The sequence below is a fragment of the Drosophila bipectinata genome, chromosome 2L (assembly GCF_030179905.1).
Source record: "Drosophila bipectinata strain 14024-0381.07 chromosome 2L, DbipHiC1v2, whole genome shotgun sequence".
NCBI lineage: Eukaryota > Metazoa > Arthropoda > Insecta > Diptera > Drosophilidae > Drosophila > Drosophila bipectinata.
In genome coordinates, this window is record NC_091736.1 from 10,763,663 (window position 1) to 10,788,066 (window position 24,404).

General features: G+C 40.6%; 2 protein-coding genes across 10 annotated transcripts; both read left to right on the top strand.

The window, feature by feature from the left end:
* The first annotated feature begins 960 nt into the window (after nucleotides 1-960).
* On the top strand, nucleotides 961-21,287 carry Ndae1 (Na[+]-driven anion exchanger 1). 9 transcript variants are annotated; one of them, XM_043212645.2, is made up of 12 exons: nucleotides 961-1,372; nucleotides 8,353-8,456; nucleotides 9,743-9,934; nucleotides 12,344-12,817; nucleotides 14,201-14,377; nucleotides 15,036-15,336; nucleotides 15,685-16,630; nucleotides 16,685-17,187; nucleotides 17,253-17,565; nucleotides 17,667-17,909; nucleotides 19,220-19,473; nucleotides 19,779-20,571. In XM_043212645.2, exons 1-12 carry the CDS (start codon nucleotides 1,296-1,298, stop codon nucleotides 19,984-19,986), a joined length of 3,792 nt encoding a protein of 1,263 aa, XP_043068580.1. In that variant the 5' UTR covers nucleotides 961-1,295; the 3' UTR covers nucleotides 19,987-20,571. The 9 variants fall into 9 exon arrangements, with proteins under 9 accessions (XP_043068580.1, XP_043068587.1, XP_017099024.2 ...); XM_043212652.2 differs by lacking the exons at nucleotides 14,201-14,377; nucleotides 19,779-20,571 and adding an exon at nucleotides 21,050-21,287 and having other exon boundaries at nucleotides 963-1,372; XM_017243537.3 differs by lacking the exons at nucleotides 961-1,372; nucleotides 14,201-14,377 and adding an exon at nucleotides 5,529-5,896 and having other exon boundaries at nucleotides 19,779-20,568.
* Nucleotides 21,288-21,733: 446 nt separating this feature from the next.
* Nucleotides 21,734-24,384, top strand: mEFG1 (mitochondrial translation elongation factor G 1). Its single transcript, XM_017243820.3, has 3 exons — nucleotides 21,734-21,899; nucleotides 21,992-24,012; nucleotides 24,066-24,384. The coding sequence occupies exons 1-3, from the start codon at nucleotides 21,828-21,830 to the stop codon at nucleotides 24,208-24,210; spliced, it is 2,238 nt and encodes a 745-aa protein (XP_017099309.2). The 5' UTR covers nucleotides 21,734-21,827; the 3' UTR covers nucleotides 24,211-24,384.
* Nucleotides 24,385-24,404: the final 20 nt, after the last annotated feature.

A 24,404-nucleotide genomic window follows, 5' to 3' on the forward strand; every position in this document is an offset into this window, starting at 1 on the left:
TCATGTCATTTTTCTCGCATAGACTCAATTCACGTGGTTGGTTACAAAACAGTTTCAGTTTAATAATAGTTGGAACGCGAATGGTTTTCCACTGAAATGGGACCCAATTTTCATGTGGGGAAAAGTTGAAAGGATACAGGACGAAACAGGAAGAGTGTGCACAGATATTTTCTGAGGAAAAATTATGGAAAATGGTCTAAAATTAGCTCAGGTTTTTCAAAAGATCCATCACTTCCGAATGGTTTGCTACCAAAAGTTAATTTGCGCTGAAAACCCTTTTCACTTCAAAAGCCTGAACCATTCATGGCTTAATAAACGCACGTTTGTATTATTTATAAACCTGTATTATATAAAATCAAACAAAGAAATGCTCTTCCCATTAACCAATTTTGACATTAAAAATCTCCATTAATTACTGTTTGCATTACGTCAATTGAATTACATTAAAAACTGTCCATCCGGGAAGGACATGTCGCGTTCAGAGTTAATTAAATTGGACTCTGGGGGGAAAAAAAAATCAAAAATAAAAGGATCCTATTGCTACCGTTAGTGGGAAAACCTTCACACACTAACTTGATTCAGTGCGTCGAAAGCGAATTTCCACAAAATTAAATTGACATGACCAGGCTTCCACCCCCTGCTTCCAACCTCAGATTTTCCGCCCACCACAGCTTCAGCCTTTAAGTCCGCCTCACAGCCCCCCAATCATCAAACATGCAGCGTGCTCATAATGGTATAATAACATGAAAAGCCGCAAATGCAAATGTGTTAAGCACAGCCGGCAGAGAGTCAGAGAAAATCCATCCCGAAGAGAATCTCCATACTCTTTGCTCGGAAAACTGCAGCGAAAAGAGAGGAAAACTCAGCTGGAGAGCGAGAAAATGCCGGAGATGCATCGGAAAACATCGAGTTCTGGGCTCTGAACTTCTCGACAGCCAGCCGGCCGGATTAGTCTGCCGCGCGACTTAAACGATAGCGGATATCACCGAAAGAATCTCCAAAAACCCTAAAAAAAAATACCTTCCTGAAAATATATACATATCCTTTGAAAAGTGCTTAGACTAAGTTAATTTTGAATAATTCGTTGTGAAAGGATTAAGGAAAATCCACTTAGCTAGTGTCAGTCAATATTTGACTTTCGGTGTCATTAACCCCGCTCGCCCGCTGAGTTTTCTTTGTTTTGCCAACGTGCCCTCACATCACAAAATCAGGACACAAACAAAAACAGTTCGAAAGGACATTCGGGGTGTTTCCAGGGAGCAGAAGGAGCCAAAAAACTACCAAAAACAGGCAGGATGCCGCAGCAGGCGCAACTGAAGCACATCCATGGACATGGCCGATTGCCCAGAGTAATAGCCACTGATAGTAGCAGGTATATAAAAGATATACATCCTGTTTCAGTACAACAACAAGACTAGGTGGTTCCTGGACAACGGGGCGTATGAGTGTTGAGTGTTTTTGAGGAGCAGGATCAAAGAAACAAAGGCCTTTGTTGGTGGTTGCTAGGCTATAGTCGATATTAAGTAAATAATTAATGAGGAGAAAGGAGTTCAAAGTTGAAATTCATGTAACTAAATGGTAGCTTGAAAGTTTTCAATTGTAATCCCCTTTTTAAGACCCATTTTCCATTTTTAGTGATATTATTAGACGTCGCACAATGGACGTCTATATCTCCCTTATAGAGATGTCAGCAACGAAGTCACAATAAAAGCTATAATAAGATTTGTAAAGATTGTAATATCTAGGAAGCAAAATGAAGCTAAAAACACTATTACCGAGTCCAATTAAGTGACAATGGCGAACGACTGGCCCGACAATTCAATTCCTCAAGACACGCACGTCTAAAGATACAGTATCTCGTATCTGAATATCTGGTATCCAATTTGATAGAAACGTTTACGGACTATCATTAGAATGAGTTAGATCCATTGGGGTTTTAGACTTTTAGTCGCTTTTATCAAAATTTGAATATACATTTGTGTATCTGTGGGATACAGATACTTTGTGTTTTGTTTGGCCTGGGTTTGTTGAGGATGTCTCGTGTGGGTTTTAACAGAGACTGGGTCAACAGCATGTCAAGTGCAAAGGGGGGGCTGGAACATGTTTATATAGAAGACACTGTCTTTGTGCTTCTTGTGGCCTGGGTGCTTTCTTTGTCTGTTGTGATAAGGGAGGCGTTCGATAAGCAAACAATATACATACAACAAACAACAAAGAGAGCAAGACCCGAGAGAAAGGGGGAAAATGTGGATGGTTAGAGGAAAGAGGAGGACATACCTCAGAGAACCACAGAGAAGTTGTGACTCTCCAGGGCTCTCTAAAACCGCGAAGTACTTTCTCTCTCCCTGCCTCTCTGCATTCGAAATTCTCTGTTTTGCTTGCCGGATTCTCGCTTCATTGGGGGACATTGATCCCATTTTCCCCAAGCCCCAAGTCACAGTTCCCATTTCCAATCCCCTAACATCCATCCCCACCGCCCTGTTATGTGTGTCACTTCCGCATGCAACGGATGTATCTCAAAATGGCACACGCCATGTCGTTTGCCGGAGGTCCCAAATCGCACCTGAGTTCGCCCCACCTTTTGTGACTTTTGCCAAGTTTATCGTGTTCCCCGACTAATTGCAAATTTCTTTGGCAAATATCGTCGCTCATATTTGTCTGTTAAAAAAAAAAACTGAACTATATGCTGCCAGAGATGACAGCAATTTCTCACTTGGCAGTTAGCTTCTTTGTCCATTTTGCACCAGAAAGACAATAAAAACGGAATCAAATGGCTAGAATGACATCAGACCAGCAGCGAACTGAACCATTTTCACACGACCCATGGCCATCTGAAAAAAACCCTATTCTCGGCTCTAATTGGAAGGGCACTAAAACAAGATACGACACTAAAAGCCATAGTGTCATAGTGCCAAGATAAAGAATAATACAAAAGTTAGATGTGAGATATTGCAGCCCCAAGGAATTTATAACTCGGATGACCTTGATTTGTTTGCGGGGCTCCTAGAGTGGCCAGGATATGAGCTCATGGCGAAGGTCAAGGGTGAGGCAGTGGGTGTGTGGGGTGTGATAATGGAAACGGAAAATAAAAGAGCTTTGGGATATTTAAGAAATTCTAAAAATAAGAAAAGGAAAGCCTTTGGGACTAGGATTAAAGGAAGCCATGAGCAGAAACATTCCTGAAAGGAATAAATAAAATATTCAGGGCACAATAGAGTCTCCCTTGCTTTGCTTTAGTTTTGTTTTCAGCTTTAATAAACTGATTGCTTGAAATCTCAAAATCTTGATGACTTTTGACTTTTATATTTTTCTGCAATTAAGCCAGTGATATCATAAACCTGGCTAACAAATAAAACAAGCAAATAGCCATTAAAGAGAGGCACTATAAGCCGCATTGTTTCCCAAAGAGAACGTTGATTAATACATATTTAAAATCATATTTGAGTGATCATAAAAATCTTGGCGGAAAGGTGTCAAAGAGAATTTTTTCCGCCATAAACCCATCAAGTAAATAGGACCTGGCTGTATATTTTTGTACACGACAATCTAGACCTGGTGTGGGACGATAAGGTATTATTTTTTTTAGCAATTAAAAAGGTACCGAAAACTTATCGAGTGGCACTCGAGTGGGTGAAGTGACGCGTTGGCTGGCAGCCATCAGTGATAAGAATCGAAGTTAATCAAGAGTTGCGTTTATTAAACAATTTAGTTGTCAGGGCGATTCGTGTCGAGTGGCCCCTTGATAGCAACAGGCCGTGAAAAATAAGACCAAATCCTGAGGGTGTGACGTTGACTATGATTAATTCGCCTTTCAATTTGAAGCCACAAATAAGATTAGACGAAAATCGTTTCCACAAATTTACGTCAAAGAAATCGTTATTAATTCGACAGATTTCTTTGATTCTTGGCCTTGTCAATGGAGGCAATAGAAACTCGATTAACCTTCCATTCTTAATTCATTCACAGTTTGTCAAAGTGCTAATGGCTGTTAATTACAACCACGCCAGGAAAATAGATTTATTAACAATGAAATTCGAATCGAATCGAGTCGACTCAACTCGATTCACAAGAATTCACTTCTCGATCTTAACAAATGAACAAACAAAAACAATGTTATTATTTCCGATTACCCTCGCTTTTGTTTTTTGCGTCACTTATTTTGACAGACACCAAAAAATTTAATTTTTTGATAAAAAAAAATTTAAGAAAAAAACAAATATCATTTAAAAATCCCCTTTATCGCAAACATCTCTCGCCCGCTAGAGCCCTCTCATGGGGGGCTCTGTCTATCGGCGAAACCTGAACCCGAACCGATTGCTTTCTACCGGTTCTAACCGGTAGACTTCACCTTGCAGTTACCAAACACACTACCAACAACGACAAATAAATATAAAAACAACTAAGACAACAACACCGAACAAAACAACCTCCCAATCCAAAACAGTTCTTCGAATTAAATTAAAATAATTTTTAGTTTTATAAGCACTAAATTTTAAAATAAAAAACATTTAAAATTGCATTTAAATGAATCTGCTTGAGGGCCAATAATGTTGAAACTTATTCTTTAATAGATTTAGATCAGTTTTCACCATAAAATAAAATAAAACTAAGATTGGTCAAAATTATGCTAATTAGTTACCAATTTGAATATCAGTTATAAGAGAAAAAATACACAACAACGTGCTATAAATGCTTAAAAATAGCCGCAGCCAATCTTATACAAACGTGTTGGCTGATAATTTAGCTTTAAAAGGGCATAGCATAATTGTGATTTAAAATTTAAATCAATTCACTGATTTACAATAAATTTGTTCACTTTGGTTTGACACCCACTGCCCTACATAAAAGTTTTTCAAGGGCCCTGACCACTTGGATATCTTTTGTTGTTTATTTTCGTCATCGAGAAAATCCCAGCCACAACAGAAACGATGGAAATAAACATACATATCTATACAAAAAATAAAAAAAATACTTATAGCCCACTCTCGTATATATTTTGATAAAAAATGTTTGTGGCTATTCATTAGTCAACAACCACTTGAACCGAAAAATTCAAGAAATCAAAAAAGACACTTGTTGCTTTGAGTTGTAGTACCTGTAGCTCCCTCTCTATAAGCCCAGCGGTTCTAACTGGATTTGTCAACAATGGCTAATGCCCAGCCAGTCTTGTAACGGGCCATTAAAATGCACTTTTGATTAGGTAAACCTAGGCTCTCGTTTTTTGCCCTTTTTTAATACGATTTGGTGATAAGGTTCGAAACTTTGGCGATAAGGAAGCCCATTTGGAGGCTAAACTATCGATAAAGTTAAGTAGGCGAAATTGGCATTTAAAAACACATTTTGTAATGCACCGCCCCTGCCCCAGCTGTGGCGATTCGGCCATTCTACGAGAGACCTACAGCAATTTTTCTCCGAGTGTCGGCTCGGATCGTGCTGCCGATGCCGACGTCGGCGATTAAAGCCGCCAGCAGCAGAATCGGCGACAGAGGGTTAAGCGAGCCCAGCTGCTTCAATTCGAAGATCGGCAAAGTTAGTTAGTCTGCAATCGCCCGTCGAGTCGGCGGGTCGCGTCTAAAACATACACTATCTAAATAAAATTTATATAGACTCTGCCGAATTCGAGCTGATTAAAATCAAATCATAAAACGGAACCCCACATTCGCCTTTTATTGTTTCCCCAATTCACGTCGTCGTCGTTGTCGTCTATCGCACAATTTCGTTTTTCGGTTGATAATCGTGGGGTCTGTGTATAAAAACTCTTCCACAAACTATAAAAACACTCGTACCCCAAAAGCCAAGAACAAGCAAAACACAGCTCCCGTACACATTTGCCGTAATTTTCGATCGCTGTTCTGAGCGATAAGGTGATGGCCAAAAATAATGAGTACATAGAATTGTAAGTACCAGCAGTGATTCATCATCATCAAGGAAAAACAACAAGCCACTGAAAAGATATCAAGGTTCAAAAGTTGATTTTTCACTTTCGCAGGCAGGCTTATCAGGCTCAGGCTTGCGAAATTCTTTTCAGTGCAAGTTTATCCCAAGGGAGAATTTAAAATACAAGAAATTAGATGAATATAATTACAACTTTATTCATCATAAAGAATATGATAAGAAAACATAAACCAACAAAAAATATAAAAAATTTTAGAACGCAATAAAACCTTTCAAAAATGCTTGATAAGGATTTGAAACTAGAAAAGCCAGAATGGGTTCTTAATATTATATTAATTCATTGCACATTTTTATAAGAAATCTTACTACGTAAGTGTTTCTTAATCTTGCAATTTAAGAGTTCTACAAACCTATTACTTTTAATCTTTTATTTTTCTAAAAACAACCCCTCAATTAGTTTATCGCTACGAAAAATAAGAAATTTTAGTACATTATTTCCAACTATTCTCTAGAAGAACAGACAGTCATAAACCTATAAGAATATATTAAAATTTTTTGGCCCAACCCATCTTAAGTATTTCTTTACACTAGCACCAAGCGTTTAATTAAACAAAGTCTAGTGCAAATAGTCTACGGCTTTGTTGACACATTATACAGCATCAGACATTAAGTTAATGTCGTTGCCCAAATTTAATATTTGTTGTTGTGACTCAGGGGCTGCGATTATAAAGTCATCAAAATGCACATAAGGTGCGATCTGAGGTAAACCCTGGGTAGACCCAGTTTAGACCGGCAATTGGCAGACAGACTGGAGGTGTCCGTCCCTCTGGCCGCTGTCTAGTCCATATACTCGAGTACCATATAGATTAAAAATTTGCGTGGCTGATAAGGCAAGGCACAATGACAGCAAGATGATGGGCTATATAGAAATAAACCTTTATGCAATGCAAATTTTTCCATCATAATTAAACCTGGAAATTACTAAAATTAGCCGGTTTGTGTAAACACACATTATTTAGCAAGAAATGGGATACTTTAGATTTTACAAAGTATTTCCTTAACATTACCAATCTAACTTTGTTAATAAATCTCTACTTTGGACACTTCAGAGTGTTATCTGTGATTTATGAAGGTTTATTCTTGATATTGTCAAAATGTTTACTTTTATATATATTCCTGTATGGTTGACTAACCTGGTAACCCACCCACACTACACATATAGAACACTTTGTTGTTAATAGAAATTTAATTATTAGTAATTACACTATAACCACGCCCAAGATTAGATCACAATAAAGATATTATCTTCTTATCGGACACGTCGCACAAATTAAACAACAGTTTCGATTATAAAGCGGCATGGAAAACCTAAATCTCAGTGCAAATAAAAAATAACAATAAATACTAATGAATTCATTGGCAATAAAGGTTGGCCAAATACTCGTAAATATCGCCATATTCATATCCCAATTAATAAACTGAAGCACGTGTATGGATCAAAATTACGCAATTTAGCAAAACGCAAACGATTTTCCATTGAATGTGAAGCCAAACGTTGTATATTAAAAGCGAAATCAACTCACTGTTAAAAGACCATAAAAAATTAATAATTTGCATGGAAATGGGAACTAAAATTGAAATGCAACCAGAGCCAAATAATTTATGGGGTACTGGCGAAGTGAGGCTCTTAAATATTCCGGTTCTGGGTTCTGAGTTGTGGGTGACATTATTTCTCTGGATTATGAAAAGTGTTTGAATGATGTGAGAGCCTCAATGAAACAGTGACTTAAAACCCGTGACAATGAGTATAACAATGACACTGACTGTGAAATCATTGTCAGTTTTGTAGGCGTTTTGTTTACTTTATACTTTTCGAGGGAGGTCTTGAAAAAGTATAAAATGTAACAAGTTAGAGCACTAAAGGAAGTGCACCTTTCTTAAAGAATATAAGGTTTTGAAATATTATCCAATAATCAAATTCCATATCTTAAATATTTGTATAAATATTCACACTTAGTTTATGATTTATGGTCTTTTATATTTTTTAATAAAGAGTATCTGCTTTTCACCATGCATAACACCCACAATTTGTTTTAATTTATGTCGATTTTTATACGCTGTGATCAGTTATGTGAGTCGTCTGCTCACTTTGCGTTTATAGCAAAAGCGCATTTCAATTAGGCGATTGACAATCTATTTGCATATTCAGCTCAGCACCCGAGGTATAATTTTCTAGGTTTGTCAATAGGGCTGAGACTTTTCTAGGTTGCTGAGGCAACCGTAACAGTTGCACCAATTACCAAACACTTTCCCCTGATAACAAAAAAATAGGCTAGCTGTGATGGGGAATTATTTAATTAAAATGTAAGGTGGTTATCTCTAGAGCCTACCCTTTTCTTTATTGTTTAATTATCCTTTGGGTAAATATTAAATTTCCTTTTTGTTTTTTCTCGACAGACCCTGGACCATGAACTCCTCGAGTGGTGACGATGAGGCGCCCAAGGACCCGCGCACTGGCGGCGAGGATTTTACCCAACAATTTACAGAAAACGATTTCGAAGGTGAGTCTGGCTGGCTCAAATGGAAATTTTTCTTTTGAAACAGTTTTTCTTAATTGCTCGCTGAATATTGATAAAAACGAAGAAAACCTGAATCGAATGGGCGACCCCTCGAAAAATTGGGTCCAAACGCAAATACCAATTTTTAGAGCTGGCTTGTAAAACCAGCCAAGTGACAAGATGAGAGAAAAACAAGAAATTTGCGTCGTGTTAATTGCAACCTGACAACTTTTGACACGCTACCAAAACTAAAGTCGAAACCAACTAAAAGTTCTTCGGATATTGTCAGTTTTTGGGGTTGAAAATCTAGATCCAACTGGATATAAAAACTAGATGACTTTTTACATCTTAATTACATTCAACATAACTATATGCTTCCGGTTTTGGTCTCTCATTGGCTTTTACTTACCAAATTGTACAAAATGATAACATACTCATCGCTTTGATTAATTAACCGTAACCTTTGAAGTAGTCTTTACTGTACCTGGCGACAAATTGCATAAACAAAGTGCAACTTTTCGTGGCGCCGCTTATCGCGTGACTTGGCAGAAAGTAGCAAGAATTTATCCATAAGATCTGCTTCGTATAATTAATTTAAATTTATGAAAAACTGCTGATGATATCACAATTAGTGCAAGCCGAACAAAGACGGAGAATCTAAGCTGGAGAATTGCTCAAAGGCGAGCATAAAACTCAGGGAAATAAGTAATTAACATAAATTTATTTGTCGTCATAGCCGAAGAAGAAAAAAAAAACCAGAACAGCAGGAATAAAAGCTTGAGTTTGCCACAGATTCGTAGATGATTCAACGCTGCGTATACGTAATTTATTCTGGCCTTGGGTGGAAAATAAAAAATGAACTGATGGCTGGGCAAGATTTAGCAAAAAAATACATAGGGCTTATCACCAAAAATAAAAGAAAAATAAATACATATATTTCAATTTGAACTTTAAGCCGTGATTGCAAATGAAAGTGTTGACAATAGAGAACACGTTTCGAATTTAATAAAACGAGTGGGCTTGCACAATTTTGTATGATAATAACATCAAGGGCCAGTTTAGGATTTAAGGAATTATTAGTTTATTGAACTTTTTAAGTATTTAAGTAACTATTTATTTGATCCTAAACAAAACCCATAAAAAAGCTATAAAAACACTTTGGAGTAACCGAATTATGTAACTCAATTGCAATTAATAAACAACGTCGCACTCAATTTGGATTTCCCCAACCTACCCGTCGTCGTATGTCCTTCTGACGTTTATTCCCGCATTCGCATTCTCTCCGGCAGGACATCGTGCACACACCGTCTATGTGGGTGTCCATGTGCCAGGAGGACGACGCCATTCGCAGCGCCGGCGCAAGCACCATCATGGGGGTGCAGGGGCTGGCGGAAACGGTTCCATCGGCGGATCCGGAAGTGTGGGCGGCGGTGCTGGCAAGGACAACATGAGCGACAAGCAACAGGAAGCGGAGCGACCAGGTGGGTCCAGGTGTTCTCCCTTGTGTGTGTGTGTGCTCCTAGCAAATATAATTACGATATGGATGCTGAAGAGTGATGAATGCCACGAGAAAATGAAAAGCCAGCCAACAAATGTGGCCAATCAGTTTCGGCCAGGCCGAGAATTGTTACAAATTACAGGAAACAGTAGGGTGCGGGTAAATTTCACAAATTATAGCCTCATAGCTCAGACATAGCCATTGTAGGCAGAAGGATAATGGAAATGATAGATGATTGGCTTAGTCTGTCCTAGAAGTTGACGACAAGGACATTGATTGTAATGAGGGTCAGCATTAAGCCTAATTACTTAAATTATTTTTAAGGAAGGGAAACCAACTAATATATTGCTCTTAACCCCATTTGCAAACTTCATACTACTAGCTTTAATATTAACTAACCACTTGTAAATATTTTATGGAGCTTACTTTCATTTCTAATCTAACAGCAAACAGGTACATGCCTAACCCTTGTCACACTTTTAATTTCATCCGTAAACAATAACTCTTGCACCCACGTTTTACCTTGGAAGGGCAAGCATTCTCAAATTAATTAGAATTTTCATAACCATGATACATACAGAAAAAGTCCACAACTCGTATTTTACTCAAAGAAAAGGTTATGGGTCTCACTTTATTGCCTCGAATTACATTTCCTAAATAAATTATTTAGATAATTTTAATGCGCTCCAACCTCATAAATACACATCCGCAAAGCATCTCGAGTAGTAAGGATATGTCACGCAATTGCGACATACATAAACCGCAGTACAAACTCAAACAAGACTATAGAGGACATATGGTCGATGGCCAGTGGCGAATTCCCAGCACAGATCAGGGCCAAATTATTACGCCAATTAACTTTAGCACGCACTGAGCAGGGTCCAAGGACACGGATGATGGTTATGAAGGACGAAGGGGAGGTAGCCTCTGGCAAACACATGAAGCTGTTGTGACCCAGTCATAAATGTTTATTAAGCTAATGAAGGTCTGTCAGGAGGAAAAAACACTACGATTAGGAAAAAATGTATAAGGATAAAGGGTAGTATTTGAGTTGTTCACAAACAACAAAAAAATTTAAAGAATATCTTACGAATCGTGTAATAATTGGCGAAGCTGAAAATCTTTACAAGGCCCATATTGTCCTACCAAATAATTTTGTATGATATTTTAAAGGGACCAGCTTGGAAAATTGACAAAAAATCTAAAAATGTATTTGTTTCTAGGGTTTGATGCAGATTCATAGAGAATCGATTCACAAATCATTTAAAACACTCCGCTTAAGAATCGGATGATTTTTGGCCAAGTTAGAGCTTTCGGAGGGGCAATTTTGTCCCCACATGGCATTTTCGTGATTTTTGAAGGGGACCCCCTGGAAAATTTGACAAAAAATATAAAAAATAATTTGTTTCTAGGTTTTGATGCAGATTTATAGAGAATCGATTCACAAATCATTTAAAACACTCCGCTTAAGAATCAGATGATTATTGGGCAAGTTAGAGCCTTCGGAGGGTCAATTTTGTCCCCACATGGCATTTTCATGATTTTTGAAGGGGACCCCCTGGAAAATTAGACAAAAAATCTAAAAAATAATGTGTTTCTAGGTTTTGATGCAGATTCATAGAGAATAGATTCACAAATCATTTAAAACACTCCGCTTAAGAATCGGATGATTATTGGCCAAGTTAGAGCCTTCGGAGGGTCAATTTTGTCCCCACATGGCATTTTCGTGATTTTGGAAGGGGACCCCCTGGAAAATTAGACAAAAAACCTAAAAAATAATTTGTTTCTAGGTTTTGATGCAGATTCATAGAGAATCGATTCACAAATCATTTAAAACACTCCGCTTAAGAATCGGATGATTATTGGGCAAGTTAGAGCCTTCGGAGGGTCAATTTTGTCCCCACATGGCATTTTCATGATTTTTGAAGGGGACCCCCTGGAAAATTAGACAAAAAATCTAAAAAATAATGTGTTTCTAGGTTTTGATGCAGATTCATAGAGAATAGATTCACAAATCATTTAAAACACTCCGCTTAAGAATCGGATGATTATTGGCCAAGTTAGAGCCTTCGGAGGGTCAATTTTGTCCCCACATGGCATTTTCGTGATTTTTGAAGGGGACCCCCTGGAAAATTAGACAAAAAATCTAAAAAATAATTTGTTTCTAGGTTTTGATGCAGATTCATAGAGAATAGATTCACAAATCATTTAAAACACTCCGCTTAAGAATCGGATGATTTTTGGGCAAGTTAGAGCATAAGAGCCTTTAGCTAGGACATAGATAGTGGTCCGATCACTTTGGGAATTCGAGAAACAGGCATTTAGATGTTTAAAATAAATTTGTATCCGCTTTCTAAAATACATTGTTTAATCCTTACCATTCAACCCACAGCGACTCCTCCCGCCCAACGGGTCCAGTTCATACTTGGCGAAGATGTGGGCGACGACGGCACCCACGTATCACACCCCCTCTTCTCGGAAATGGGAATGCTGGTGAAGGAGGGCGATGAGATCGAGTGGAAGGAGACGGCGCGCTGGATCAAATTCGAGGAGGATGTAGAGGAGGGTGGAAACAGGTGGTCGAAGCCTCATGTGGCGACCTTGTCGCTGCACTCTCTCTTCGAGCTCCGCCGCCTGCTGGTCAACGGAAGTGTTATGCTGGACATGGAGGCCCATAATCTGGAGGTGATGGCCGATCTGGTATGCGACCAAATGGTCAGTGCCGGCACTCTACCCCCTGGGGTCAAGGACAAGGTCAAGGATGCACTCCTGCGACGACATCGCCACCAGCACGAGTATGCCAAGAAGACACGACTGCCGATCATTCGGTCCTTGGCCGATATGCGCAACCAGTCGTCATCGAAAAGTGAGTATGGGGGGCAGTTCTCTAAGCGTACTCTAAGCTCATCTCGTTCCGTTTGGTGTCAAACTGTGAATCATCTGCGAGAACCGTCATCACTCTCAGCCTCAGTTCATTAGGATCATCAAAAACAGTCTCTGTCACAGTGTCTAAAAACTCTCATCCAATCCGATCCAAAACTAATACCAATAACTCAGACCTGGGCAAGAGCAATCCTCTGCACTCTATGCATGGCTCGTCGGTCGGAATGGATTTCACTGGAGAATACCAGACACCCCTCTATGTGTCCAGTAAGGATCAGCGTGGTTGTTATCTCGCTGTTCCCACAGGTATAGCCTAGTAACTAGAGAGTAGTCCCAAAACAACAAAATAATTCACTGTAAATTTGTAAAGCTGAAAATAATAAGCCTTGTCAAAAATTTTCAGTTGCCTTGCACTTAACAAAATTCACACTGAACCAAGCCAATAGAAAGTCCCATAAATGAAATCAAATCCCCTTTTAATTGGTCCAGTTTCTTGGCTATTACCTTCTTCAAGCCAAACCCAATTCTTAAATAAAATTAATTTCTAGAATACAATACCCTCCTAAAATAAAAAATAGCCGACAGCCCCTTTAGGTAGACAGCCCATTTTAAATTAGAAACCACAATCATTCATAAATCACTCATATCCATAAAGCCAGTAAACTGTAGGATATTATAAAGAGAACCATCAAATAAAATACCCCCTCTTGCGCTCTTCGTTCTCAATTATTTAAAAATATAAAATATATATAAAAGCTGACACCTCATCGCATCTGGGGGCCATAGGGGTCACCACCTGGTTTCATGCCGGGGCCTCGCCTCAGCATCAAACCCACAGCCAAGGACGTCCGCAGTCACAATCAACGACAAGTAATAGCCCATTAATGGTTTTTACTGTTCTTTCTACTGTACCTTTTATCAAGAGCACGCTGTGTTTATCTCTAACTCTTTACTCTTTTAATCTTTGAACTACTATTTAATCTCTTTACCGAATCTATTCTAAATTAATCCTTCAAAAGCTCGTTAGCCCCAAGAAATTCTATACCGATATGTCGATCACTAATTGTGTTGTCTAATTTATACAACTTTAATCAGATGAAAAATATTACCTGAATATTAAGTACCTGTGTTCTATTCTGTATCTTTGAACGTTACTACTCTCTTTAATCTATATAATCTTTATAATATGTACCCCGAACTTCAACCTTACACCTTAGAGTCCTTTTCTTATAAACCCCTTACCAATCAAATAGAACATGAGGTAAATTAGGTTTTTTGAGAGTTTAAGAGATGAGCCAGATGTTTAGTTACCCTACAGATTTTTTTCGATTGAAAACCAACCAAAAAAACCCGAAACATTTTCCAGTTGAAGAGCAGTCCTCCGGCCACACCTTGGGGGCCACAACGCCCATTTCCCAAACGGCCAGCGAACCGGGACCACCCGGATCCAATGGAAATTCAAACTTGAGCACCACTGGTGGTGGTGGCGGCATGGGGCGTTTTCTAACGGTGCCCAGTGGAAAGCCCAGCAACAGAACGCTCGGTAAAGAAACCAACTCAAACAAAAATCAAGAAAAAACTCAACCAATGTCAGTTTTCGTTATAGTTTTACCTTGTCTTTGTTTTTTTGCGTGTCTGTTAATTGTTTCAATGATCCTGAAAAATAAAAATTTGATTTGTTTCGTAGATCGAAGTTTTGTAAATATAAGAATCGAATTGGTTGGAGAAATTTGTAAACCCCAAGCTGGCAAAATTTGCATGAAGGTTAAAATCCACTCAAAATTGGATTTTCAGGAAAATGGTTCTGTAGTATCGAAGAGAACACCTAACACAAACACATCTGCACGCTGAAATCACCACTAACACGTTTTCAGATCCTTTTCCATCTGAAATCTATCTACTCCCCGCATGCCTCATTGTCTATATATTTAAATTAAATTTGAAATCTCTTCCAGCACCTTTAGACGAATCTGAATTTAATCCGAAAACTCTTCTTTTGCACTTCTTTTTTCGTATGTTTTTTTATGTTGTATCGTTGTAATGTTTGGAACTACCTGTTGTTGTGTTTATTATTATTGTAATATTTATCAACGCACGTAATCGAAAAAAAAAAATATGAATAAAATACAACCACACACGATACCCAAAACCTGCACCCTGCCGAAAAAATACACCCAAAACCAAAACACCGACTAATGCAGAGAAAAAATCTAAATCCTCCAAAAACCTGCGGCCCGCACAAAACCTGCCCGTGATCACAGAGGACATGGTGAAGAGCCCCAGCAGCCAGTCGATGGCCAGGCCCAGCAGCGGCACGGAGCTGAGCGAACAGCAAGGACACAAGGGCAACACTCACTTCATGCGCAAGATCCCCCCCGGCGCAGAGGCCAGCAACATCCTCGTCGGCGAGGTGGACTTCCTCGAAAGGACCCTATCCTGCTTCATTCGTCTCAGCCAGGCGGCGGTGATGGGCGATCTCACAGAGGTGCCAGTGCCAACCAGGTATATATTTATATTTTATAATAAAAATGGTTTATTTAAAAATAAATAAAATCCTAAGAATAAATGCTACGCTATATCAATGAAAGCACTTTATTGTTCTTTTCGTTTGCCTTTAATAAACAAAAACATTGAATTGATAATAAAATTTGCAATGAAGAGTTATATGCCACAATGGGTCATGATATCCTTATCAATTTATGACTCTGCAATACTATATATCTTTATTACTCATTGCGAAAAATATTTATTAATGAGAATTTTTAAGAATGACGATTAATCATGAGCCATGAGCTATAAACATTTCAAGATTATTGTTTCTAAAGAGCATGCCAATTCGTATCTCCTCAGATTCATTTTCATCCTGCTTGGACCACCTGGCAGCCAGAGCAACTTCCATGAGATTGGCCGTGCAATGGCCACCCTGATGTCGGACGAGATTTTCCACGAAGTGGCTTACAGGGCCCGAAAACGCGACCACCTGCTGTCTGGTGTGGATGAGTTCCTGGATGCGGTGACCGTGCTGCCACCTGGAGAATGGGACCCCACCATTCGCATTGAACCGCCAGCGGCCATTCCATCGCAGGAGGTGCGAAAACGACCACCAGAGCTGCCCAAGGAGGAGGTGGACGAGGAGGAGGAGGAACAGCGACTGCGCGAGGAGTCAGGGCTCTCCAGGACAGGTCGTCTGTTTGGTGGCCTCATCAACGATGTGAAACGCAAGGCACCCTGGTATCTGAGCGACTATAAGGATGCTTTATCCATGCAGTGCGTGGCCTCCTGGATTTTCCTCTACTTCGCCTGCCTCTCACCAATTATTACCTTTGGCGGATTACTGGCGGAGGCTACCGGCAAGCACATGGCTGCTATGGAGTCCTTGGTCTCCGGATTCGTTTGTGGCATGGGCTATGGCTTCTTTTCGGGTCAGCCGTTGACAATTCTCGGCTCCACCGGTCCAGTTCTGGTCTTCGAATCCATCATATACGAGTTCTGTTTCAAAATGGGATGGGACTATATGACATTCCGGTTCTGGATCGGCATGTGGGTTGCCGGCATTTGTATCGTCCTGACCGCGATTGATGCCAGTGCCCTGGTGTGCTACATCACTCGATTTACCGAAGAAAACTTTGCCACTCTGATTGCATTCATCTTTATATACAAAGCCATCGAAAATGTGGTTGTTATTGGAAAGAACTTCCCAGTGAACCAGGGAATATACGATTGTGTCTGCACGCCGCCACTAGGAAGTAATGCCAGTGTCGTGGACTACGCCAAATACAACTGGGATTCTTGTGCGGTAAGAATAATATTTTAAAACTAAAAATCATACACTATAGCTTCTTATTTTCAGTCGTACAATGGCACTTTAGTTGGCGGCGATTGTGGCACTCCACCCACCGAAAATGTTTTCCTCATGTCAGTGGTTCTGTGCGCCGGCACCTTCATCATCTCGACCATATTGAAGGACTTCAAGAACGCCCTTTTCTTCCCCTCCATTGTCCGCCAGTACATCAGTGACTTTTCCGTTTTGATTGCCATTTTTGCCATGAGCTTCTTTGACCATTTCCTGGGAGTTCCCACCCAGAAACTGGAGGTGCCCAACGAGCTGAAACCGACTTTGGACACCCGTGGCTGGTTGATTCCTCCCTTCTCGGAGAAGAACCCCTGGTGGTCACCAATGATTGCCGTCTTCCCCGCTCTGCTTGGCACTATTCTGATCTTCATGGATCAACAGATTACGGCCGTCATTGTCAACCGGAAGGAAAATAAGTTGAAGAAGGGCTGCGGCTATCATCTGGACCTGTTTATCCTCTCCATTCTGATTGCCATCTGCAGTGTGATGGGTCTTCCATGGTGAGTTCTGCAAATAAATGCCATGTCTTTATTTCAAATTACTTACTAATTAATATTGTTTCCAGGTTCGTGGCTGCCACTGTGTTGAGCATCAATCATGTAAACTCATTGAAACTGGAATCGGAGTGCTCGGCCCCTGGCGAGAAACCACAATTCCTGGGCGTGCGCGAGCAGCGGGTTACCCACATCCTGATCTTCCTGACTATCGGTGTCTCAGTGCTCCTTACCCCGCTGCTCGGCCACATTCCTATGCCGGTTCTGTTCGGTGTATTCTTGTACATGGGAGTGGCCTCGCTCAAGGGTCTGCAGTTCTTCGATCGTATACTGATCATGTTTATGCCGGCGAAGTACCAGCCAGACTACATGTTCCTGCGTCAGGTAAGGGTTTGGAATTTAAAATATAAAGACTATAAAAGACAAACCAAGTCTTCTACTTTATTTTAACAAAAACTAATTCTTTGATTTGACTCGCCCTGCAGGTTCCCATCAAACGCGTTCACCTGTTCACGATTATCCAATTGGCTTGTCTTATTATCCTCTGGCTGATTAAATCCTTCTCACAGACCTCGATCCTGTTCCCACTGATGTTGGTGGTGATGATTGGAATAAGGAAAGCCCTGGATCTGGTGTTCACGCGCCGTGAACTGAAGATTCTGGACGACATAATGCCGGAAATGACAAAGAGGGCGGCGGCTGACGATCTCCACAAACTGGACGCTGAGGTGGGCTTATTGGCGAGAATATTTCCGTTCGGAAAGGGCCGTGGGGGCCGGGTGGTGAATAAACCGGCTGGTCCTGGTGGTGATGCGGGCAGTGCTGTGGGTCTGGGCCTCATCAAGTGCACCACATCAAATGCAAATGAGAAGGAGTTCGAGGCACAAAGCAGTCTTCTCAAGTAGAGACAACCAGCACACACCTACACCTCTTCAAGCACAACACCACTCACCCAAAACACAACAAAAATACAAAAAAAGGAAAACACATAAAGAAACAAAATCCCACGGACCAGTGCTGCCCATTTCATTTGCGTTTGCAGTGCTGCCCAGTCCACCGCACAAAAAAAAGGAACCCAGCGTTGGTTCCGATTCCGATAAAATCGCTTATTTCGATTTTTGGATTAATTTGCATTTTGTCGGTCTTGTTACATTTCTTCAAACTACAACTATAGTTCTATATAATCCATGTATATGCATTATAATCTGTTATACACGTTTTTATCATGTCTTTAACAGTATTTTGTAAATGTTTTTCTCCTTCTTTCCTCTATTTTAATTTAAACTTAAAAATTATCGCATGCAGCTATTTTGCATTTTGATTTTTATACGTACGATTATTTTTGATAAACTTGTTTATACTCTTTTTTGATTATATGCTAAAACACAAGCTTTTAGACCACTTGTAAATGCGAAAACCACAAAAAATGAAAACAAAAGAGAAACTATCTGTTTTTATGTAGTGCAAGAAAAATTAATCATAATATGTTATCTATGCGAACCTACTCTAAAAACTACTTACCCTCTATATATATATAATATGATATTTATAAATGTAAATGAAACCCTAGTATAAGTCATAATTAGTCAAACGTTTACACTGTACAACAAGTACCTTAATGTATTAAACGGAACCTGTTACGTTATTTATAGTCATCGGGTTTAGAGTTCCAGTAACTAACCAGCGACAAAAAACATACACGTAATTGTAGTGAAAATTGATGTAAAAAATTGCAAGGGCAAAATCCAAAATTGCGACACAAAACAAAAAAAGCCTAAACAAATAAAATTTTAAACAAAAAATTGGCATAAATCAAAATTTTAAATACACCCCCCACCACCGAATTGGCTTTCACACAACAACACACGATCAAATATTTAGCGAAATATTTAGCGAGCTCTTTCTCTCTTTCACTCCTGCAACCTTAGACCAGATTTGCTATCTCTACTTTTCCACTTCCTTACTGATCCTTGACTCCCTCAATGATATGTTTGGGTCCCAAAAAACTATGCAATTTGTGCAAATTTTTGTATTGAAGGACAATCATCATCAGCAACCGCCTGGGGCGCCTGGTGCCGGGACGAATTATAATGCCAATAAATCGGGCCCCACCACCATCCATATTCCCCTATCCGGAAACAAGCCGAGCAACAATGGACCCACCATTAACATTCCCCAGGAGGCGGTCAATCGGACCACAGTCTGGCAGCAGATCAACAAGGATGGCAACGGAATATCGGAGCAGCTGATCATTCCGGTCACGGTGAAAGTCCGTCAGATCAATGGCAACCAGTAAGTCTTCCCACTAAAGAGTCTTCCCAAAATCCCAGATCCTGAAATCCGAAGATCCAGTCAGCTCAGTCAGATCTCATACGAACTCCTCATGAGCCGCTAGAACTATGCTCGATCTTTTGTATATAAAACTATCTACTCTCCTTTTTTTAATACACTCAAAAAAAATATTGATTTCGCCACTGATTTTTGTGTTTTTCCTTAAATCTTGATTGGCATCTTCTGTCATTTTTTCTGAGTGTAAAACTTTTAAATCATTCATGCTCGGTTTCGCATACCCCCATGCCTTCCCTGTCTCTCTACAGTACTCCCTCGAGTGCCGCCCTATCGCCACGCCTCTCACCCATGCATGAGGCGGACGAGTACAGTGAAGCCATGGCCAACAGCAACAATAATCCAGGGAATCCCACAGCAGGACAACAGCAACACCAAATGAGCAACTGCAAGGAGGCGGCTGCCAAGCTCGAAGGATCAAATATCACCCAGAATCCTGCCAACATAACGCCAGTTTAAAGATCTCTAGAGATCCCTGATTTTTCAAACGAACAAAGAACACACACATCTATGTATCTGTAGTTGGCCATTCACAACAGTATCATAATCTATATTTACTATATACCGTAGTAGTTATTCCATGAAAGGGTTTTTGGTAAACGTTTTTGTAGCAGTGCCAGTAGAGGGTTACATTTTGATTTGGGGCTCAGGTACAAGTTATACAAGTATTACAGATAAATACTATAAATAATAGTAAACCAACAAAACACTTCAAACATATACAATTTTGAACCGAATTTTATAGAGTCAATTCCAAAGAAATATATTACAAATAGATGTCATCGGAGGGCCGATGTTTTTCCGATTTCCATCAATTTTTGACTTGGTTAGCTAAAGCGATTTGTGTGTTATATGGGAGTTCTTGAACTGTGATTTGGGGTCGGGAAGGGGGTTATCATTTAGTCTGGCCAAGACAAAACTGTAAACAATTGTATTATACTTTATGCCTTACACTAAGTTCGAAACAAAAACGCACACATCCTACCCAATAATACTATATATATATATAAACTATATACAACTATAATTATTGAATAAAAGTGGCAAGCAATTAATTAGCCACAAATTCTAAATGAGAATCGAACTCTGTATCTTTCATTTCTTTATACATATTTGGTATGCATCGTTCGTTTTCAGTGTATTTTGTGCATATAGTTGTGAGTCTTACGTGTGGCACTTACTGCTCCCAAATCTATATCTCTCAACATTCATATAAATAGCACCTGAATCGACTTCTGCCTGTCAACCATAACTCGAATGTATCAAGCATCAGACATCCTTTAAGAATCAGAGTTTGCTATTAAATAAAAAATCACTTTCGATGCAAACTCTGTTTCCAAACTATCAAACTATCAATAATTCATGGCTCCATTTAGCATCCTGTTTGATGTCTGTATGTGCATCTTCTATACCATTTACCTGAGAATATAAGTGTACGTATAGTCTGTATAAATGAGAATAGGCTTAGAGCTAACTTATCGCACAAATCACAATTATTAACTCTAATATCTCATCATTGCAGAACACAAAATTTGATACGTCGAAGCAATTGTGGCGTGGATATCTTACACCAACAGAAACATCCGTTTGAATCGATGATTTAAATTAAATTTTAGCGTATATCTGTGTACCTGTACATTAGCTCTGTGTGTCTATAATCGTGTCTATGAATTTATGATATTTATGTACCACCAACCGTCCCCTTTTTCGTATTGATACCCCGAAGTGCGATTTGTGGCACAAATTAATTGCTGGCAACATATCAAGCGACACCTCGAAAACCAATCTTATACTCGTATACCTTGATACTAAAGGAAATTTGTTGAAATAAATGTATACAAAAAGGAATAGTTATTATTTTAATGGGGAATTGAATGGGGAAGGATTGACTTCCGGTAATGGCGTCAATTATGATGGCTGCCATTTTTTAATGGCGTGCCTTTGAAAAATGGCGGAAACTATGGCGACTTGCACTGTTTTAAAAGAAGTTCAAAGAAAAGTTTGGGAAAGTACCACTATTCCTCCGCAGACTCTTATTTTTATTTAGAGAATTTTAAGTTCTTATAATTTATTTAAGTGAATTTTATTTATTATTTCAAAATATAAACAAACTGCAAAATTTATTAAATTACAGGGGCATAACAGTCTCTAAACAGAACAGCTGACATAATGAAGGGGTGTGACCACACTGGCTTGGCAATCAGCTGACTAGCTGAAGAGTGACCCTCTCACCTGAAATCCAGCTCTCATCGCGCGTGTTTTTTAATAATATTCCATTTTATTAATTAAAACTAGCCGGGATGTCGCTAATTACACGCCTCTTGACTGCCAGCAGTCCCCTGCGGCTGAGGGCTCTGGAAACCATGAGCCGGGTGAGCTATAAGTTTACCATAAACACCGAAACCCCTTGCCGGGTTATGTAATTGGAAGAATGTAATTAATTAATGTAATTTTAACTCCACAGGCCGGCTACAGCTCGCATGCCAAGTACGCGGAGCACCGACCGATCGACAAGATCAGGAACATCGGAATCTCGGCGCACATAGACAGTGGCAAGACCACGTTGACGGAGCGGATCCTGTTCTACACCGGAAGAATTGCGGAGATGCACGAGGTGCGTGGAAAGGACAACGTGGGCGCCACCATGGACAGCATGGAGCTGGAGCGGCAGCGAGGCATCACTATTCAGTCGGCAGCCACTTACACTCTTTGGAAAGACACTAACATCAACATCATCGACACCCCGGGCCATGTGGACTTCACCGTGGAGGTGGAGCGTGCCCTGCGCGTCTTGGACGGAGCTGTGCTAGTCCTTTGCGCTGTCGGAGGAGTCCAGAGTCAGACCCTGACCGTCAACCGTCAGATGAAACGCTACAATGTTCCCTGCCTGGCGTTCATCAACAAACTGGACCGAATGGGATCCAATCCCTACCGGGTTCTCTCCCAGATGCGCTCCAAAATGAATCACAATGCCGCTTTCATCCAGTTGCCCATCGGCGTGGAGAGCAACTGCAAGGGAATAGTGGATTTGGTGCGTGAGAGAGCACTCTACTTCGAGGGAGAACATGGAATGAATGTTAGGCTGGATGAGATCCCACAAGACATGCGGGTGGAGAGCCAGGAGCGGAGGCAGGAACTGATAGAACATCTGTCCAATGCAGATGACACCTTCGGCGAGCTCTTCCTGGAGGAGAAACCCTTCACCGAGGATGATATCAAGGCCGCTCTGAGGAGGACCTGCATCAAGAGGACTTTTACCCCCGTTTTAGTGGGAACTGCCCTGAAAAATAAGGGCGTTCAGCCCCTGCTTGATGCTGTGCTGGAGTACTTGCCCAATCCCGGTGAGGTGGAGAACCTGGCCTTTGTCGAAAAAGAGGGTCAGGACCCTGAGAAAATAGTCCTTAATCCTGCTCGTGATGGAAAAGATGCCTTTGTCGGTCTCGCTTTCAAGCTGGAGGCTGGTCGTTTCGGACAACTCACCTACCTCCGATGCTACCAGGGAGTCCTTCGTAAGGGCGACAATATCTTCAATGCCCGCACCAACAAGAAAGTGAGAATAGCTCGTCTGGTTCGTCTGCATTCCAACCAAATGGAGGATGTTAACGAGGTGTACGCCGGCGATATCTTTGCTCTGTTCGGCGTGGACTGCGCTTCTGGAGACACTTTCACCACCAATCCCAAGAACAACCTGGCCATGGAGTCCATTTTTGTACCTGAACCTGTCGTCTCGATGGCCATCAAGCCAAACAACACCAAGGATAGGGATAACTTCTCCAAGGCCATTGCGAGATTCACCAAGGAAGATCCCACTTTCCACTTCTTTTTCGACAACGATGTGAAGGAAACCCTTGTCTCCGGCATGGGAGAGCTGCATCTGGAGATCTATGCCCAGCGAATGGAGAGGGAATACGGTTGCCCAGTGACCTTGGGCAAGCCCAAGGTAGCATTTAGGGAAACTCTGGTGGGACCTTGCGAATTTGATTATCTACACAAGAAGCAGTCTGGAGGTTCGGGTCAATATGCCAGAATTATAGGAATCATGGAGCCACTGCCACCAAACCAAAATACTTTGCTGGAATTTGTGGATGAAACTGTGGGCACCAATGTACCCAAGCAGTTTGTGCCCGGAGTTGAAAAAGGATACCGCGAAATGGCCGAGAAGGGCATGCTTTCGGGCCACAAGCTATCCGGCATCCGTTTCCGCCTGCAGGATGGTGGTCACCACATTGTGGATTCCAGTGAGTTGGCTTTCATGCTGGCTGCCCATGGTGCCATCAAAGAGGTCTTCCAGAACGGAAACTGGCAGATCCTGGAACCCATTATGCTGGTGGAGGTCACGGCACCCGAGGAGTTCCAGGGCGCCGTGATGGGTCATCTGAGCAAACGTCATGGCATCATCACCGGAACTGAGGGAACAGAAGGCTGGTTCACTGTCTACGCAGAGGTTCCCCTGAATGATATGTTCGGTTATGCTGGAGAGTTAAGGTGAGTGGGGAATATCTTTCATATATCAACTATTTTAATTATTTATCTTATAGATCGAGCACCCAGGGGAAGGGCGAGTTCACCATGGAGTACTCCCGCTACTCGCCCTGCCTGCCAGATGTCCAGGACCAGATTGTGCGCCAGTACCAGGAGTCTCAGGGTCTGGGACAAGCGGACAAGAAGAAACGAAAGAACTAAATTATAATTTTTAAATAGTTTTAGTAACCATCTCCTTAAAATCGAAATGTTATTGTGTCACCCCCTATATATTTGCTTAGTTCAATCTTACTTCATATAATCTTCAGTTTTTACTGTGATAATGGCGACTTGTACAGTTTTTGTATATTAAAAAACAAAATAAGAAAAGTTTAAGATATAGGTGTTCTTACTAA